Source organism: Labrus mixtus, chromosome 9 (genome assembly GCF_963584025.1).
Source record: "Labrus mixtus chromosome 9, fLabMix1.1, whole genome shotgun sequence".
Taxonomy (NCBI): Eukaryota; Metazoa; Chordata; class Actinopteri; order Labriformes; family Labridae; genus Labrus; species Labrus mixtus.
This window is the reverse complement of record NC_083620.1, coordinates 29,560,994-29,580,942: the sequence shown is the minus strand read 5'-3', so window position 1 is coordinate 29,580,942 and position 19,949 is coordinate 29,560,994. Positions and strand designations below refer to the sequence as shown.

At 47.3% G+C, this 19,949-nt stretch overlaps 2 protein-coding genes and 1 long non-coding RNA gene across 5 annotated transcripts; 2 read left to right on the top strand and 1 right to left on the bottom strand.

The window, feature by feature from the left end:
* Positions 1-2,015: 2,015 nt before the first annotated feature.
* On the top strand, positions 2,016-5,852 carry ostn (osteocrin; the record flags this gene model as incomplete). The annotated part of the gene is made up of 3 exons (XM_061045795.1): positions 2,016-2,446; positions 3,041-3,186; positions 3,265-5,852. Coding segments are annotated over 2 exons (519 nt in total), but the record flags the coding sequence as incomplete, so codon positions are not given.
* A 1,828-nt stretch (positions 5,853-7,680) lies between these two features.
* Positions 7,681-19,850, bottom strand: LOC132980916 (protein IWS1 homolog). Of its 3 annotated transcripts, XM_061047295.1 has the most exons (17): positions 19,632-19,850; positions 18,340-18,419; positions 17,582-18,221; positions 17,336-17,401; positions 17,028-17,241; positions 16,882-16,939; positions 16,670-16,776; positions 15,182-15,326; positions 15,007-15,089; positions 14,677-14,806; positions 14,266-14,383; positions 14,069-14,180; positions 11,206-11,262; positions 10,212-10,268; positions 10,009-10,120; positions 9,165-9,316; positions 8,365-8,575 (listed from the first exon to the last, which is right to left on the bottom strand). In XM_061047295.1, exons 1-16 carry the CDS (start codon positions 19,672-19,674, stop codon positions 9,191-9,193), a joined length of 2,148 nt encoding a protein of 715 aa, XP_060903278.1. In that variant the 5' UTR covers positions 19,675-19,850; the 3' UTR covers positions 8,365-8,575; positions 9,165-9,190. The 3 variants fall into 3 exon arrangements, with proteins under 3 accessions (XP_060903277.1, XP_060903279.1, XP_060903278.1); XM_061047294.1 differs by lacking the exon at positions 9,165-9,316 and having other exon boundaries at positions 7,681-8,575; positions 19,632-19,849; XM_061047296.1 differs by lacking the exons at positions 9,165-9,316; positions 11,206-11,262 and having other exon boundaries at positions 7,681-8,575; positions 19,632-19,847.
* Positions 11,866-14,172, top strand: LOC132980919 (uncharacterized). Its single transcript, XR_009674215.1, has 3 exons — positions 11,866-11,975; positions 13,362-13,380; positions 14,056-14,172. It is a non-coding gene; the product is annotated as an uncharacterized LOC132980919 (long non-coding RNA).
* Positions 19,851-19,949: the final 99 nt, after the last annotated feature.

The following is a 19,949-nucleotide window of genomic DNA, read 5'->3' as shown; positions in this document are numbered from 1 at the left end:
ACACACACACACACACACACACACACACACACACACACACACACACACAGACACAGACACACACACACACACACACAGACACAGACACACACACACACGCTACAATCATATAAACTGAACCTTTCTGGGTTTTATTTGTGACCCTAGTGTTTAAAACTGGTACTGCAGTCTAAATTCTAAACATTGTAGAGAGCTGTCTCTCACTTCTATCTGAACCACTTCTCTTGCCCGCTTCCAACCACTTGGTTTGACCTGATAACTGCTCTCATATCTGGCAAACCGAGGGGTGTCCAAAACGGCCGTGTGGGGGGGGGGGGGGGGGGGGGGGGGGGGGGGTGTCTTAAAAGCGCCTACCTTCTCTGGTCCAAACAAATCCAGAGCATTCAGGAGCAGAATCTAAAGTTAGAAGGAGGACATACTGGCTGCTGCATTGTTGTCAGAGAAGCCAGCACTTCAACATGTTTCCTTAATGATCAGATAGTAAGATACCTTTATCATCTCACTCTCTACACAGCTCACTGATTGGACCTTTAATCTTCTGACTTGGTTTTACTTTGAGAACATTTGGAGGCTGATCTCTGCTCTGTTACTCGGCCACATGACCGGAGAGTTTCCAGCTCTGGATTTCGTCCAAACAGTTTTTCAGCACCTGTCGTCCTCGTCTGACGCAGCAGAATCCGGATCAGACGGAGCAGCGGAGGATCAGATTGTTTCCTATCAAATCATCCCGAGGGCCAAAACAAGCAGCCCCTCCCCTCAGAGGGGCCCCTGAGCCCCGTATCAGGTGATGTGACATCAGAGCGAGGGCCAACACAAAGCAGCGAGGTGTGACGGCCTGAAGCTGTTTTCTGTTTAGTCTGGATGGAATCTGATCGTGTGACTCATCGGACGCAGGAAGTGAGAAAGCGCTCGCCGTCGGGGGGTCGTGATGTAAGAGAAGATTCACAACATGGAGTCCCTGACGTGTGAAAACAGCAGACGAGGTGGAGACACGGAGCAGGGTGCGCCCGTCTCCGCCGAGGTCAATATTTTCCATGAGGAGACTCCCTTATAGAAAATAAAACGACGAGGAGGAGGAGCGGGAGCCGAGCGGAGACTGTGAGCTGAGCGTGGCGTGCAAACGACTTCAGATGAACTCTGACTAAGCCTGGTCTCGTCCTCACAGACTGCAGCGCCACATTAAAGGGGTTTGAGCTCCATGTGACCAACAGGTTAGGCTCCAGATCTGATCTCCAAACATCTCATCTCTGTCTTCTAGTTAAAGAAGTGTTCCACTGGATGTCGATGGCCTAGAGGTCATGTTCCGAGGCTGTGGTCCTCATTGCAGCGGTCTTGGGTTCGAAACCATCCTGGGCCGTGCTCTCTCTCCTCCCAGCATTTCCTGTCTCTCTTTGGCCGTCCAATGGAAGCAAACCGGCCCAGAGAAAAGACAGAAAGAAAGAATGTCTTAAACTCTTTATATGTGATGTTTTGATCCAGCAGATGTCGCCCTTGAGCACCAGCATGAAACCAAAACAACTGGCGCTGCATTGTTGTGTTAGCATGCTAATGCTAGCGATCTTTATTATGCTCGTATCTTCACACTGCATGTAAATTTACCTGAAATGAGCGTGATCTAGAAACACAGTTAAGCAGTGAGTACAGTGTGTTATTCTTCTTTTCTCTAGTCCCTCAATTAAACAACTTTTATACACGAGGGGAGGAGTCAGCCGACCGTCCAGGCGATGTAAACAAAGTGAAGATAGGACTCTGAAAACTCTGAAAACATCACAGACAGTGGGACTCGGGTGTTACACCCATTGTAGACAGTCATGACTCACAGAGTTATTTTCAGAGGATATTCTTGATTTCTACATTTAAGTGTGAAACATTTGAGTTGAGTGGCGGTTTGAGAACGTTAAGAAGGCGACGAGTCAACAGGAGCCGGGATGGAAAGCACCGCTCTGCTCTGCGATGTTTTGTCCCGCCTTGAACTGCTTCATGGTTTCAGGCGTGCTGATCTTTGCTCGCCTTGAACCTCGACCTCGAACAGTTTTAGATTCTCGGACTCGACCCTTGACCTCCAACACGTGTCACTGACTCCTCGCTTCTTTTCTTCTCTTAAGGTGGCAGTCCGTCGTGTTCTGTTGTTTTATTTTCATATCGTCACAGTCAATGTGTTTTTGTCAGACTCTTCCAGTACATATCCTCACCCCCTGCCTGTCGTTGTCTTCCAGCGTGCAGACCGCCTCTTTTCGAGGTCTTCCACGGCTCTCCGGCCTCGTTCCAGGGAGATAAAGACGGGGGAGGAACTAACGGCCAAGCTGCTGCGATTGGACGACCTGGTGAGGATGGAGAACGACGTCATGGAGCCGAAGAGGAAAAGGAGCTTCCCCGGAAACAACGCCCCGCTGGACCGCCTGTCCATCAGCTCCATGGAGACCAAACAGACGACCAACAAACAAAGGTAGGACGAGCGGACAAGTCGATAAACAAACATTAAGACACTTCAAGTTTAAAAAATAGAAAGAAACAAAGACAGTGAAACAACAACTGTAGGAACATTTCCTTGATGATAAATTCTTGTTCTCACATGTTTTTAAATCAGGATCCTGAAGTGTCATAAGAATCTTCAAAGCAGTAACTGAACTGTTTTTATTTAATCACACCTGTTTGTTTTTTGAACCAGGCTGTAAACATGTTAATCTCTGCTGTAAAAACAGGCTTTTTAGAATGGGTGTGTATGTGACTTCCTGTGCTTCTGCAGCCAGCCTCTAGTGGACACTCCAGGAACTGCAGGATGTTACACTTCAGCTTTAGCTTCATTTTTCAAGAGCGTAGGTTGCCGCTTGGTGCAGACACGAGGAACAGACAGTTTAAAAACATCACAGGACGGAAGGGAGGGGAGGGGGGGGGGCAGCTGTCTCCAATGTTTTGAATTTGAACTGCAGTACCCATTTTGAACACTAGGTGTGCGCCTTTAAAAACTAAATTAAAGAAAAAGTGAAAACGAGATAAATCGTCGGGTATTGAATCTTTTATTTCCGATCTGTGTTTGTAGCAAGGTAGTTGAGTTGCCACGACGACGAGCCAATCCGCCTCCCATCGACAGGATCGGGATGAGCCGTCTACCGAACAGTCGAGGATAGGCCACGCCCCCTCGCTCTGACAGCTTGCCCTCTTTCTATAGCGCCCTCCTCTGGACAGGTACTGAACTGCAGATCACCACAGATTAACTCTTTAAGGAACAAACTCTGACGTTGTTTTTTCTTTCTCTCTCTGCAGAGGAATCACAACAGATGCATGAAACACAGCCAATCACCAGCCGCCTGCTGAGCCACACCCACCACCTGCCAATCATCCACCTCCAACCCCCCCAACCCACACACACAGCACACCCCCCCACACAGCGATGAATGTTTACTGATGGTGCATTCAGGTGCTGCGTGGTAAACTCACCGCACCTACGAGAGAATCAAGGACCAAAGCGACGACTTTTGTGTTTGTGAGAATCGTCTGATCTGATCGAATGTTTTAGCAGAAAGTCTTAACGAGTGAACGTAAAAAAAGCTGCCTCGAGGTTCTGTGACCGTCGTCAAAGAAAAACTTCTACTCTTAAACATTTTGGCATTAAATGTTTTTAAAGTAAGAATGTGCAACTTTTTGATCCAGTAGATGTCGCCCTTGAGCACCAGCATGAAACCAAAACAAACTGCTGTTAGGCCACGCCTCCTCCATCCTGAAGCCTCCGCTCTCCTCCAGAGACACACCTCCAACCCCCCTCTACACGCAAGTTCACATGAAGGAGTTATTAATTAGAACGCACCAAAATGAAGCATCATTAAGCACAAGCAGTGGACAAAAGTGTCCTGCATCGCTGTGTTAGCATGCTAATGTTAGCACTCTTTAGTTAGCTCATAGCTTCACATTGTTGTGTTAGCATGCTAATGTTAGCGCTCTTTAGTTAGCTCGTAGCTTCACATTTCATGTAAACTGACACAGAATGAGCGTGATCTAAAAACTCTTACTAACATCCAAATAATCAGTGAGTATGTTCTTCTTCTTCTCTCTAGTTCTTGACTAAAACAGCTTTTATACACAAGGGGAGGAGCCGGCCGTCCCGTCCATGTAAACACGGCTCTGACAACAACACAGCCAGCGGGACTCGAGCTTCTCCCTCATTGTAGACAGTCATGACTCAGAGACACATTTACACAGGAGAGACTTTATGATTTATTTATGTGGAACATGTTGAACATTCTTCCTTTAAACTCAACAGGAAGCTCAAAACAACATCATCATATCTCTGTCCTTAATCAAAGGGTTAAATTAAATGTTGTTTTTTTAATTGGCTCGTTTTGAAATTTAAATTCCTAAATTATAAATCAGGTTTAAATCGAGAAGTTATCCTCTAACTGATTTCTAACAGACAGAGCTCCTCATGTAAGAGCTGACTTTGAACATTTTAATTTCCTTGTAGGAGATATTTCATAAATCTTCACATCGGTCAGATTTGACCCGCTGACGAGGATTAGTTTCATAATTTACGATTAAACTTTCCCAAAGTTTATCAGTGACCACCTGAATGCATCATCCCCCCCCCCCCCCCCCCCGTCACTCGACTCGACTGGAGGCGCCTTTCGCCTCGACGTGAAACTGAACCGACACGACTTGACTTGAGTTTCTCCCTCCTAGCTCTCTTAGTGTTTTTATTTGTTTTTTTTGTGAGCAGAGCTGCAGCAGGACGACACGCTGAGAGAACCGAGCCGCAGACGTGTGAACGAGGACATTTACACTAAAACACGACAAAGTCATCGTCACTTTAAAGGTCACATATTTAAAATCCTCTTCTCCACGTTCCTCTAACTCTAACATGTGTCTCTAGTCCGTCTACAAACCCCCCAATGATGAGAAAAGTCCATCCTCTCCGTCTTCTGCCTGCTCCACTTTTCACAAAATGTGTGCTCAAACAGGCCGTTTGGAGATTTTCCCTTCATGACATCACAAAGGGCAGTAGCCCCTCCCCCAGGTGGGTGACACTCCCACAGCTAGGTGTTTGTTCTGCCCTCTGAGTCTGCCTTCTCACCGTAAACAATAGGACATGGAGCGAGAAAGACCGAGTACACCCAAGCCCTTCCAGAGAGGGGGCGTGGTCAGACACCGCTCATTTACATATTTAAAGGTACAGGCACAGAAACAGCCTGTTCTGAGCAGGGCTGAAATAGAGGGGTTTATAGACATGATCAAATACAGGATCAGAGTGGATTTAGAACAAGAAACTTCACACACATGTTGAAGAGGAGCTCTGAGACTTATTTACACTGAAGAAGAGGAGGAGGATATGTCACCTTTAAACTGATGATGAGTTTGAGCACCATCTAGTGGCCATTAGATGTGTTGCAGGATGAACCTGATGTTGCAGTCGCTGCACTCTGCGGTGGTTTAGATGTAACATCTGTCTCTGAAAACATTTTAATCTGAACGTTATCACACAGAAGCAGCTGCACGGGAGGAAACAGTTGATGTTATTGGTCGTCTGATATGAGTGGAGTCGTCCGGCCTTTAAAGACAGAAACATGTTGTGTTGGTTTTCCTGCCTCTGAGATCAGCTGCTTCACGCTCACACTGCGAGCGCTGCATCAGCACAACGTCTCTGTATGACAGGAAGAGTAAACGTGATTTAAAGGCCGGCTGTGGATGAGCAGCGGTGAACTGAAGGCTGCTGCAGTGGAGACTTAATCAGTGAGGTCACAAATGAAACACGTCCTCGTGCCTGTCCGCGTCCTGCCTGTTAGCGCCTCTGTTTTTGTTTTTTTTAACGCTTCTTACTGCCTCAAGTTTAATTATGCAAAATAAAGAGTTCATTATCAAAACGTGGTGAAAGTGAGTTTTATTCTGCATCTCCAACATGCATCGGTTCATTTATAACAAAAGGTGACCTCACCTGGCTGTGTCCTCACAAAGGTTTGATTGACAGCTGTCAGTCACACGTCCAATAAAAGGATCTGTATACACCGACGTCAAGCAGGAAGCATCTCCTGATCACAAACTGACACCCTCAGAGGGGATTAAGTTAATAACAGATCCTCTGTGATCAAATCCCTGTCATGGCAACGCAATGTTGCTGCAGACCAGTATTTGGAAAAGTTTCAAAGAAAGAAAAGCAACAGATTCTCACGTTTGAGAATCTGGAAGAAGATTCAGGTTGAAATGAAATCACCAAACGTGATCTAAATCTGCAGAAACTTACAAAACTGAACAGAAATATAAACGTCACACTCTGTCATGAGTTGAAATCAAAGATCTCAGACTTCTTATATGTACACAAATAAAAAGGCAGATCCCTCTTAAGTGTTCTTAAATGTGTTTAAATCTGTTAGTGAGCCGAGATAATCCAAACACCTGACAGGTGAGGCGTCTCAATTATTGCACATAAAAGGCCAAAAATAGTCCAATTGTGTTTGAGGAAAAAGTCTGAGATCTTTGATTTAAACCACAGACTGTAAATATGAATGTTTGAAGCCTGAGTGACGTCACCCGTCTGTTCCTGCAGGGGGCGCTGGAGTCCCATCGATGGCGTCCCCCTTCTGTCCCTGCAGGGGGCGCTGGAGTCCCATCGATGGCGGTCTCCATGCTGGAAATGCTGTCTCAGTCTAACTTTCAGTCAACCTAACGACAGGCTGAGAGCTGGAGCTGAGGCGGGTTTTAAACCTCCTGACAAACCGTTACACCGCGCCCACCTGTCAATCAGGTCAGCTACACGCCTTATTGTGAATAACTCTTATCCTTCATCAAATCAAAACTGATGAGTCATCAAAACATTCACCCCCCGTACAGTGTGTGTCCATCGAGACATGAGCTAATCACACCTATTTGGTTTTTTGAACCAGGCTGTAAACATGTTAATCTCTGCTGTAAAAACAGGCTTTTTAGAATGGGTGTGTATGTGACTTCCTGTGCTTCTGCAGCCAGCCTCTAGTGGACACTCCAGGAACTGCAGGATTTTACACTTCAGCATCGGCTTCATTTTTCAACATTGAGGATGCTGATTGGATCTTGAAAAACTGGTGCAGAAACGAAAAGTTGAATTTATATTTTTCTTCAGTGTTTTAAAGATTGAAAATATTCTATTAAAAAAAGTGACTTTGTGTCCTTTGATTTTTAAATGTGATGCATGTTTATTTTAAATACCTGTCACATGATTATTAATGAGAAGTAGCTGCTGTGTTTTTTTCTGCATGACCTCCACATCGATCGCCCCGCCGCAGTGAAAACAGGAGAGTGGAGAGTTTGAGTTTCTGTCGAGTCTTTATTAAGAAAAGTATCTTCTGAACAGTGCAGACAGACGGACTGATTCACACAAACACACCGGCTCTGACCAGAGTCCAGACTGGATCCTGCAGGTTCAGTGCGTCGCCCCCGTTTTCTGAACTCAGTTCACAGACTTCTGTACAGCCGCTACGGGAGCAGAGAAGGGACAAAAAGGCGGAGAGAGGAGGTCTGACCCGCCTTTTAGCAGGACACGTCCAGAAACAAAACAAAAAAAGGGAGGGCGGGGCGGGGGGGGGGGGGGGGGGGGGGGAATTCATCTCAAATCCAACACTCAGTGACTTTATATGTTTATGGGTAAAAACACGACATGTCTCTAAAATGATCCTCTACGACATCGAGTCATTATCTCCTTTTTTTAAATATTAAATCTGAAGTGTAACTTTCATGGAGGCACTCGTTACCTGAAATCAAATAAATCAAACAACGACCTCCTGTGGAGTTTAAAGATGGCGGTGAGGAGAAACGCTGTGGAGGGTTTAGACTCCGAACAGCTAACTACAGAGCGCTAACATTAGCATGCTAACACAACAATGCAGGAGATAGCAGCTTGAGCTGAGGACGATTTTGTTTCCTGTGTGAACGTGAGGGGGGGGGGGGGTTGGAGGTGTGTCTCTGGAGGAGGCGTGGCCTAACAGCAGTTTGTTTTGGTGCTCAAGGGCGACACCTCCTGGATCAAAGTCAGTTAACTGGAATCTGAAATCCTGTGATAAGACGGAGAGTTTCCATTGATTCTCTGAACGGTTTGAAAAGTGAGCGGAGTGAAAGCTCAGCTGATGACGATGCTAACGATGCTAATGATGCTAACAGGAGCTTCTGTCAGCCAGTCAGAGATCATAACAGCTTCTTAACAAAATGCTAACGTTGATAGCGTCTCAGAGCGTCTTTAAGGATCATTCTGGAGAAAAAAAAATCATGTTTTGTTTTTACCCAAAGACCTGACGAGTTCCTTCAATGTTTACATATCTTTACACTGAGTCTGAGGTCAGCGCTTAAAGGAGGCGGGGCCGGACATGAGGAGGGGGCGGGGTCGAGGGGGGGGCAGGTAAACGTTGGGTTTGTTCAGGAGCATTTAAACACATTTAAAAGAAGAAAAAAAAAAATAAACAAGAAATAAATCCTATGGAGGTTAAAACAAAAATCAGAGAGGCATCCGGTTTCCCTCCACGCTGATTTTCACGGCGTGACCCGGCTTCGTCAGGCGGCGAGCGTCGGCAAACCGACGCATCTGTTTATCTACGCGGGACACTCCCTTCTTCAAGGGACCCTGCAGGAACAAACAAGACACACAAACAGGAAGTCAGAAAACAGGAAGTGAAGCTTCAGACGTTCAGGACTGAAGGACACTTTTTACACGGTGATGAAACTAAAAGAAGCACGCCGCCATCTTTACTGCTTCTCTAACCACAGAGAACAAACGTTACACAGTTGCTGGGGTTTCATTAACTAAAGATGTGTGTTTGATCTCTTCTCCTGAGTCATGCAGAGGAGAGTTAAAACCTTCAGAGAGAAACAAGCAGCTCAAACATCCATCGTCCTATCAGTGAGCTGTGTAGAGAGTGAGATGATAAAGGTATCTTACTATCTGATCATTAAGGAAACATGTTGAAGTGCTGGCTTCTCTGACAACAATGCAGCAGCCAGTATGTCCTCCTTCTAACTTTAGATTCTGCTCCTGAATGCTCTGGATTTGTTTGGACCAGAGAAGGTAGGCGCTTTTAAGGCGACCCCCCACACGGCCGTTTTGGACGCCCCTCAGTTTGCCAGATATGAGAGCAGTTATCAGGTCAACAGGTGTTGCAGCACAAGGTTAAACAGCATCACTGCACGCCGTCACACCATGCAGCAGGACTTACTGCCCCCTACAGGCCGGCAGCAGCAGCTACAGGGGCATTCTGTTTCCCTCTATGCTGATCTTCACGGCTCCCTGCGGGCGGTTGATTCTCCTCTGATCGGCGAAGCGGCGCTTGTGCTTCTCCAGCAGGCTGATGCCTTTCTTACTGCCGTTCTACAGAGGACCAATCACAGCACAGCCAATGACCTCACTTCCTGTTTACCTTAAGTCACTTAAAACAGATTTCCAATGAGCAGAATATCCGTACTGTGTGTTTCACATTTGTTCTTTCATCTTTGATTGCCTTACTGGTTTTAATGGTTTAATGTGGTTTCACATCAGGGACCCGGGTCCCGGATCGAGTACACTTGACCCAAAAGTCCGGTTCATTTGATCAGTATGAACACAAACGTACCGGACTTGGGTACCGTGCTTGAAGAGGCGGTCTCAGGTCACGTTTCATGTGTACTCGAGTTCGGTCTGCGGGAGATGTGAACGCAACCGTGCTAAAAACCAGGAAGTGGACCGCGATATGAAGCCATTCTAAACGGGTCCTGACGCTTGAAAAACCTGAAACCCTGAAGGCGGGACTAAGGTTTTGGACGCACGGCGGGGTCAAACATCACGTGGCGTCTTTGGAGCGAGACGTTCCTTCTACGTCTGAGTTTCCTCAGGTTGAATTCACTTGATGCCGTTTTTTCAGGTGTAATTTTCCTCGGGTTGGCGTTTAGTAAAACCGGCTTTAATGACAATACGTCCCGGTTTGAGATCAATAAGAGCGTCCGTCTTTCTACATTTCGGCGTGGTGGCGTTCGTGTTTACGGCTGACAGCGGGATATAAAACAAACGCTCCTCGGTGTACTCACCCTGCTTGACTCCATCTCCACGTTCCACTTCGGTCGGACCACGTAGTCTTTGTTGGAAGGCATCGGCACCCGGGCCCGGGCGCAGAACCCGGGGTCACCGGGTCTCAGGGCTCTGCAGGAGGAGGAGGAGGTGGCGTTCGGTTAGAATGATGCTGAGCCTGAACGCTCTGCAGGTCGTGTGGATGTGAAGGAGTGAGACTTACTTTTCCTCCCCGGTCAGCTGTTTCTCCAGGTCTCTGCGTGGCGTCTGACCTCCAGAACTACAGAGAGAAAGACGGGAGGGGGAGGGGGGGGGTTAGACTGTTAAACAGAACCAGAGCAGCTGAGGCTACATGCTATTATTAGCGTTAGCTCACAGCAGGTTAGTCAACGTTTCAGAGTAACAGGAGGACTGATCCCCCTCCTCATGTTACTGAGTCTGGATCCAGATCCACCAGGAGACCCCGAGGAAGACTCTCACCCCCCCCCCCCCCCCCCCCACAGATGTCTTCTCATCCTTTCTCTCCTCTACTTCCTGCTCTCGTCTCTTATGGAAACATGACGCGTTGATCCTCATCCTGGCATCGAGTGCGCGACATGTTGATGGTTTATAAAAGTTTTGTGTCTTTATTTATTTTTGGATCCTGATGACAAACTCTCTCATTTTGCTTACTGTTGTATGAACAACTAAATGTCAATAAAGCTTTGAAATTGAAATTGAAAGTTACTTCTGACGAGGTCGTCTTCACCGCTGTCTTGATCACGACTCCTCAACTTTATTTATTAATACACACAGTTAGTTTTTCATCGATGACGAGAAGCAGAGGTCAGCACGCAGTAATCCATCACAGCATCACCATGCATCACCCCCCCCCCCCCCCCCCCCCCCCCCCCCCCGAATCGTTCTGCATTGAAGTTTGTCTGGGGCACAGTGGTTAGAGCGCACGCCCCATGTACGGCCCAGGTTTGAATCCCACCTGTGGCTCCTTTCCTGCATGTCATTCCCTACTCTCTCTCTCTCTCCCTGATTTCTGACTCTGTCCTCTGTCCTGTCGCTCCATTAAAGAAAAATAAAACAAAAAGCACAAACAAAAAAAACAGAGTTTCACACTTCGAGGTCAGAGGATCATACGAGCGGTCCGGAGCTCTAACTCCGCCCCCTGCAGAAACACTCGGTCTACAGTCAGGAGTTGCAGAGCGATCATGCAGTGACTGAACCTGATGGGTGGAGAGAAGACATCGGGTTCCTCCGCCCTCTCCACCTTCTGAGGCTGACTGGAGGTGAGAGACAGAAAGAACTGAAGGATGAGATTAAACAGAAACAACAAGAGGAGGGAAGGCTGCGAGGAGAAACACGAGGAGGCGGACGCCACGGCGCTCTGATGACTGAATGAAGAGAAACTCCTGAAAACCTTCTGAACCGTCTGATGTTACTAATGCAATAAAAAATTAATTAATTAAATAAAAGAACCTTTATCTTAACCTTACCTCGGGCAGGATGTTTTTTCAGCTTGTTTTCTTTGTAGTTGTCGTTTTTTTTAATAATTTGTTTTAATGCTATTTCTTTCTTCTGTACTGTGCCAAAAATTGAAATAAAAAAGAAGTTGAAAAAAAAGAAAAGCACTGCACTTCCGTCCTGTCTCCATGACAACAGTCTGTTAACAACGTCCGCTGTACGATCGACACTGCTCCGTTACTTTTTACTTAAACTCTTATATTTGAGATCGTTTATTTCTCGATCAGACGCGGAGCGAGGACGATGAGGGGACAAGACACGGTCTGTAGGAGACTTAAACACAGGGAATATCAAACATCAGCGCCTTTCTCAAATTTTAAATGTAAACTTGAATCACTTTAAGTATAAAAAAAGGAGAGGTACGATAAAACAGCAAACCGCCCAATTTGAGCCGACCTGGATCATCTGTGATTTCACTTGAAGGAGAAGATGAGGGCGATATTCTGTATATAAATCATGCTTGACCTCTGAGGTCGTGGTTGACCTCTGAGGTCGTGGTTGACCTCTGAGGTCGTGTTTGACCTCTGAGGTCGTGTTTCACCCCGATGTCGTGTTTGACCTCTGAGGTCGTGGTTGACCTCTGAGGTCGTGTTTCACCCCGATGTCGTGGTTGACCTTTGAGGTCGTGTTTCACCTTTGAGGTCGTGTTTCACCCTGAGGTCGTGGTTGACCTTTGAGGTCGTGTTTCACCTTTGAGGTCGTGTTTCACCCTGAGGTCGTGGTTGACCTTTGAGGTCGTGTTTCACCTTTGAGGTCGTGTTTCACCCCGATGTCGTGTTTGACCTCTGAGGTCGTGGTTGACCTCTGAGGTCGTGTTTCACCCCGATGTCGTGGTTGACCTCTGAGGTCGTGGTTGACCTCTGAGGTCGTGTTTGACCTTTGAGGTCGTGTTTCACCCCGATGTCGTGGTTGACCTTTGAGGTCGTGTTTCACCTTTGAGGTCGTGTTTCACCTTTGAGGTCGTGTTTCACCCCGATGTCGTGTTTGACCTCTGAGGTCGTGGTTGACCTCTGAGGTCGTGGTTGACCTCTGAGGTCGTGTTTCACCCCGATGTCGTGGTTGACCTTTGAGGTCGTGTTTCACCCCGATGTCGTGGTTGACCTTTGAGGTCGTGGTTGACCTCTGAGGTCGTGGTTGACCTTTGAGGTCGTGTTTGACCTTTGAGGTCGTGTTTCACCCCGATGTCGTGTTTGACCTCTGAGGTCGTGGTTGACCTCTGAGGTCGTGTTTCACCCCGATGTCGTGGTTGACCTTTGAGGTCGTGTTTCACCCCGATGTCGTGGTTGACCTTTGAGGTCGTGGTTGACCTCTGAGGTCGTGGTTGACCTTTGAGGTCGTGGTTGACCTTTGAGGTCGTGTTTCACCCTGATGTCGTGGTTGACATTTGAGGTCGTGGTTGACCTCAGAGGTCGTGGTTGACCTCTGAGGTCGTGTTTGACCTTTGAGGTCGTGTTTCACCTTTGAGGTCGTGGTTGACCTCTGAGGTCGTGTTTGACCTCTGAGGTCGTGTTTCACCCCGATGTCGTGTTTGACCTCTGAGGTCGTGGTTGACCTCTGAGGTCGTGTTTCACCCCGATGTCGTGGTTGACCTTTGAGGTCGTGTTTCACCTTTGAGGTCGTGTTTCACCCTGAGGTCGTGGTTGACCTTTGAGGTCGTGTTTCACCTTTGAGGTCGTGTTTCACCCTGAGGTCGTGGTTGACCTTTGAGGTCGTGTTTCACCTTTGAGGTCGTGTTTCACCCCGATGTCGTGTTTGACCTCTGAGGTCGTGGTTGACCTCTGAGGTCGTGTTTCACCCCGATGTCGTGGTTGACCTCTGAGGTCGTGTTTGACCTCTGAGGTCGTGGTTGACCTCTGAGGTCGTGTTTGACCTTTGAGGTCGTGTTTCACCCCGATGTCGTGGTTGACCTTTGAGGTCGTGTTTCACCTTTGAGGTCGTGTTTCACCCCGATGTCGTGTTTGACCTCTGAGGTCGTGGTTGACCTCTGAGGTCGTGGTTGACCTCTGAGGTCGTGTTTCACCCCGATGTCGTGGTTGACCTTTGAGGTCGTGTTTCACCCCGATGTCGTGGTTGACCTTTGAGGTCGTGGTTGACCTCTGAGGTCGTGGTTGACCTTTGAGGTCGTGTTTGACCTTTGAGGTCGTGTTTCACCCCGATGTCGTGTTTGACCTCTGAGGTCGTGGTTGACCTCTGAGGTCGTGTTTCACCCCGATGTCGTGGTTGACCTTTGAGGTCGTGTTTCACCCCGATGTCGTGGTTGACCTTTGAGGTCGTGGTTGACCTCTGAGGTCGTGGTTGACCTTTGAGGTCGTGGTTGACCTTTGAGGTCGTGTTTCACCCTGATGTCGTGGTTGACATTTGAGGTCGTGGTTGACCTCAGAGGTCGTGGTTGACCTCTGAGGTCGTGTTTGACCTTTGAGGTCGTGTTTCACCTTTGAGGTCGTGGTTGACCTCTGAGGTCGTGTTTCACCCCGATGTCGTGTTTGACCTCTGAGGTCGTGGTTGACCTCTGAGGTCGTGGTTGACCTCTGAGGTCGTGTTTGACCTCTGAGGTCGTGGTCGTACCTGAGTCTCCGTCTCTGAGGCATCTGCTGGTCCAGGTCTCTCTGCTGGCGCTCCTCTCTCGTCATGCCTTTGTAGTTCGACGTCAAGCCGAAGATCGGCCGCGACCACTCGTCTGTTGAGAATCAGACACTTTTTTTTTTACTCTTCAGACTTCAGAGACGACGGATCACTGAAGGAGTGAAAGAGGAGTGACTCACTGATGAGCTTGAGGGCGAGGTCTTTGTTGGCGCGGGACTCTTTGGGGTGTTTGTAGAGGAACATGACGGCTCGGCCGATCCCGCTGTGCTTCAGAGTCTCCTGACTGACGCTGGGCAGCTGCAGGGAGGAAAACATACGACACCTTTACACCTCAAGAGGACCCACACTGGACCAGGAGGTCTGAGCTCCATAGTTCCTGTTTAAAAACTACAAATCCCACTGTGGCATCCACCAAAGCACGTTTATTTCAAACTAAAACAATAAGCAGATCCCTCTGTTGATTTTATTTTTTTCCCCGTGGTATGTCATGTTTACTGTTTAATTGGAAACTAATTACAAACATTTATTTTGGTCGAACGGCATAAAAAGAAAGTCGGTGTGAAAACCAGACGAGGGGTTTCCTCTCTCACCTCCTGCAGGATCCGGAGCAGCTCTCCTCGGATTCTGAGAGCAGGCAGCGACTTGTCGGGGAGAGGACTGATCCACTCTTTGATGGCCGACATCACGCCGCTGTCGATGAACGTCTCCTTCAGGTCCTGTCTGAGGGACGAAGAGAGAGAGGAGCGAGAGGAGAGAGTGTGAGCGACGAGGTCAGGAGGACTGAAAGTCTCTGAGTATTTACTGTATGTGAAAACAGATTTAGTGTCTTTAAAAGAGCAGAGGGCACGAGGAGGAAGAGAACAAGAGTTAAAGGAAGTGTGAGAAAATGTTAAGTGTGCAGAGAGAAGGAGGAGTGTTACTTCTTCAGGTGCATGACGACGTGCGGCAGCAGCGTGAGTTTCTTCAGCGCTGGTTTCTTCTGACTGTTCAGAGTTCTGTCCTCCTGTTGTTAGAGAAACACACGGTGAGGATTAAAGGGGGGGGGGGGGGCAGAGGGACGACAGGCGAAGGGCTTTTATTTTGAAAAGGCCTGACCTCTGCGGCCTCGGTCATCTTCATGATCATGGCGCTGACCACGTCGTCGGCGTCGCTGATGAACGTGCCTCCGTCGCGGTGCCGCCTCTTCTTGCTGTTCATGGCTTTCCTCCGAGCGAGCATGATGTCGAAGTCGGACATGAAACTGGTGCTGAACACACACACACACACACACACACACACACACACACACACACACACACACACACACACACACACACACACAGTATAATATAAGTCACTATATATATATATATATAAGACACAGTCTGATTTTAGAGGTTTAGAAGTTTCTATTCCTGTTTGTTTACACTTTGTGGAGTTTGAACTCCTGCTCACTACAGTTCGGTAGTCGAGCTCTCAGCCTGCAGAGAAAGTTCTGAAGCATCGACAGCTCGTGAGCCGTACTGCCCTGCCCCCCCCCCGTTGGTCACTCGTTAAATTCAGGACTCTCTCGATCAAAAGAACGCTGCACATTTACTTCTTATTCACAGCAGACCCCTCCCACTTACAACATATGGATCCAGAAAGTTTGGGACATTTATCAAATGGAACAAATGACCAATTAAGACTCCAAAAAGAAACTTTCACAACAAGATGGAGACCTGTACTGGCTTCACTGATGCAATAGAGATCACGCACCATTTCTCCCTGGGGTTGACTTCACACCTGTACATATTGTTGTATATATTCTCATTCTTAGTTTTGATATTTTTAGTGCTTATTTACTTTGTATTTAATATTTATTGTGTTTTTTACTCATATTGTGTGTTTGGACAACCTGCTGCTGTAACGCCACAATTTCCCAGTTTGGGATCAATAAAGTAATTCTATTCATTATTCTTTTCTATGACACATGATATCTTTGAGTGGATTAGAATTTATTTCTACTTTTATGAACATTTATTTATGTACTTGTTTGTTCATTTATGTATATTCTTTAAAGTGGACATTCTGGTTTGTTTTTCTTACTTTTGTAATCTATTTCTGCTGGTTTAATATCTGAATGTAACTATACAGCTGGAAAAAAAAGAAATATTTTTCATATTCTGTTGTTGATGAGAAAGATGAATAAACACTAAGTTAAAAAAAGAGCGCTGCATAAGGTTTTTTTTTTTACAGAACAATATGAAAAGGTTTGCTTTAAATGCACGAGGGAGTCTGGTCAGCGTCGCTATGCTACAGCTGATTATAAACAATGAAGGCGAGGAATTTTCAATCGTGATCGTCATCCGGCGTTCAGTGTGTGAAGGTGGCAGCTGTACTCGCTGTAATGACGCGGCGTGTGTGTCTGTATTTTATAACGCTGTATTGGTCAATATGGTCGATGTTTAAGATGAAAAAATTGAGATTAAAAGTGCGTCTTGTACTCTCATGGTGCAGTGAAAATGAAAACGACCTTATCGTCCAATCAGGATGAGTCTAAACACAGTTCCTGCAGTTTGTGTACAGATGACCTTTGACCCTGTGTGTATGTGAGCTGCTTACTCCTGGCCGCTGCGGTCGACTCCATCGTCCGAGTCGGACTCGTCCTCCACCTGCTGCTGCTCCTTGGCCTCCTTCTTGTCGCCCTCCAGGTCTTCCTGGTTGAAGCCCTGCAGGAGGAGGCGGAGTCAGAGGGTCAGTTTAAGAAAAGAGAGAGAGAGAGAGCGGTGTGTGAAATGTTTAAAGACGAGGAGGGTCTAAAGGTCATTCCTCACCGTGAACTCCTCCTCCTCCTCGTCTCCAGACTCTCCAAAGATGTCCGCGATCATTTTCCTGGAAGAAACAAAAGAGATCAACATCGTAACCGTTACCTCCACGCCGCTGTTACCTCAGCCGCGGCTCCATGTGTTTCAGGACTTACTCCTCCTCTTCTCCTTCTCCAGACTCGCTGTCGCTACCGAACAGCGCCTTCTCGTCCTTCTGCCCCGGCGCCGCTTTCGACCTCTCGTCGTCGTCGCTCCCGCTGTCCGAGCCGAGCTCTCTCAGTTTGGCCGCCATGCTCTTATCGGGGCCGCCCGACGCCGCCTCGCTGTCCGAGTTCTCGTCATCGGACATCGCCCGACTCCTCTTCACTGCTGAAAGAACAAAAACACACGGCGAATGTGACGACGTGCTCACGATCGCTTTAAACGACTCGCTCAGATTTCCACGATGTGTCGGCCATCTTACCCGGTTTGTCCGCCTTCTCCTCGTCCTCATCCTCGCTGTCGGACAGGATGGCCTTCTTCCTCTTCACTGCAAAAACAAAAGAAAGAAAAAAAGCCACAAATTAGTGCTGAAAAAAAACAAACATGAGGATGCTGGTTCAGTCACCATGGCAACCAGAGGAAATTATTTTCAGCCATAAACACGATAAAAGCAGCTGATGTTTGAAGTTCTGATCTTAAGAAAACAAAGTCGCTCTGAGGTCCGTACCCGGCTTGTCGTCCTCGTCCTCACTGTCGTCTCTTTGCCTCTTTGGCTCCTCCTCCTGCTCTTCATCACTTCCTGCTGCAGCCTTCCTCCTCTTCCCCTCCCCCTCCCCCTCCCCCTCCTCGCTGTCCGACTGCATCACAGCCTTCCACTTCCCTCCTCCTCCTCCTCCTCCTCCTCCTCCCTCCGTCTCCTCCGGTCGTTTCTCCTCCTCTTCGTTATCAGAGTCTATCTGCGCCGCCTTCCGTCTGGCGTGCGTCTCTGTGTCAGAGTCACTGTCCGCGTTGGACCGATGGTCCGGAGACACGGCGGGTTTGGCGTCCTCGTGCTCTGAGTCGCTGTCCGCGGCCGCTTTGGGCGTCTCCTCGACGTCCGAGCTGCTCCCCCGTCGTCTGACGGGAGACGAGCCTCCTTCCTCCTCGTTGTCTGAAGCGCCGCTTCGTTTGACGGGCGACGACTCCTCGTTGTCTGACTCGCTCATCCGGCGTTTGACCGGGGAGTCGTCGTCGTCGCTGTCGGCGGGTCGAGGAGCCTCCACCTCCGAGTCGCTGTCAGCCCCTCGCTGCTCCTCGTTGTCCGAGCCGCTCGCCGCCCCGCCAGTCTCCACGGCCTGCTGAGCATCTCCATCGTGGCTCGCCTCGTCCTGAGGAGACAAAACGCCAGGATTCAACGTTTTATACACTTTTTAAGAACGTCTCATTTTACCGCACAGGATGTAAATTCAATCAGACGACATGTCAGCAGATTTTCTGGCGTCTGACCTCAGATTGGTGTCTGTCGCTCCTCATCTCCTCGCCGTCTGATTGGTGCTCATCCTGAACTGGAGTGCCGCCTCCGTCATCTGCAAAAACACACAACATGTCACAAACACACTTCAACACATAACCGCCTGCAGAGAGTCTGAAGACCAGTCATTTATTTTATTTACAAAATGACGCTGTTGTGAAAAAAAGGAGACGCTGCGTTTCCGTCCTCAAAGCCACCAAACCTCATTCACAAAACAGACATTTTAAAACTTTAAAAGATACAGTCTCTGTTGTTTCAATGATTAAAATCTATTTCTAAAGACAGGTGTGTAGGAGAGGAAGTGCATCCAGCAAAGATCACAAGAATCCATCTGCACACTGTCTAAATGGAACAGAAACATCGGCAACATTTAGGTATTTGTGCAACTTAAGACAGTTAACTGATTAAAAACAAAGAATAAGCTCATATTTTTATTTTGTAGCTTTTTAGGATCAACAATATGTGTAGAAGTTGACAAGTTAAAAATCTCGTGCTTTTAGAGGGAACATTCAGCCCCAGGAATCTTTTCGTCTCTGCGCCAAACTCCATTAAAAAAAACATGCATTTTATGTTTCACGAGTGAATAACGCGAAATAACTCCAAATATTAAAGTGAGAAACTGTAAAGAAAGATAACAAAGATCATTCTCTTCAATTCGGCACAAATCACAAACCTTAAGGAGGATCCTGCACGATGTCTGAATCTCACAAATACACAAAACTATGTCAATGTATCTGCGTGATTCAGACAGTGTGCAGTCAGATTTCATGTTTTGATGATTTGAAACTTGAAACTACAAAAGTTTGATTTAACGTGATATTATTTTTAAAAGAAAAACAAAGATCTCTCGAGCTTTTAGTCTCTGCGCCAAACTCCTTTAAAAAAATGAAGCATTTTATGTTTCACGGGTAAATAGAGAATACAAGATAAATATATTAAATCAATAAAATGTAAAGCGTTATCACTAAAGGAATTATCTTCAATTCGGCGCTCATTACAAATCTTTAAATTAAAGGTCTTTGTTTAAAATATGAGATTTTGTATCATGTTTCCTGGTTGATGTTCTGCATCATGCTGCTGATCTGCTTAGTTTAAAGGTTTCTGTGTGTCTGTTTAAAACCATCAGGAGGAACATTAAACCCTCTCCAGCATGAAGACCTGAACATTAAACCCTGTCCTACATGAAGACCTGGACCTGAGTCTCCCTCGGTAGTTCAGACTCAGCTGGTCTCGGAACACAAAGCGGAACCGTCCAGGTGTTATTTACCGGAGTGTCTCCCGGACATGAAGTCGTCCTCCTCTCCGTCCATCCCTCTCTCAGAGAAACACTTTAATCTGTTCACCACGCGGCTCTCTGTTCACTCAACTTAAATATCAAAGCGGGAAAACAGAAACCCGGCAGAGAGATAAGCTAACACTAACAGCTAGCCCCCTGTAGCCCCGAAGATCCAAAATGGAGCGTCTGCCATCATATACGCATGCGCAAATGGAGTGTCGCCTTGAAACGACGTATTATCAAGCGTAGAAACAACACAACATTTTTTATTTATTCCCCTTGATGACAAAAAAAAAAACAATTAAACTG

Bases quoted from the DNA above. Each gene is read 5' to 3' on its own strand.
- LOC132980916 (XM_061047295.1), bottom strand. From the start codon at position 19,674: ATGGACGGAGAGGAGGACGACTTCATGTCCGGGAGACACTCCG. The intron at 18,420-19,631 runs GTAAATAACACC...GTGTTTTTGCAG, and splicing joins CATGTCCGGGAGACACTCCG to ATGACGGAGGCGGCACTCCA. The intron at 16,777-16,881 runs GTGAGGAATGAC...CTCCTCCTGCAG, and splicing joins AGGAGGAGGAGGAGTTCACG to GGCTTCAACCAGGAAGACCT.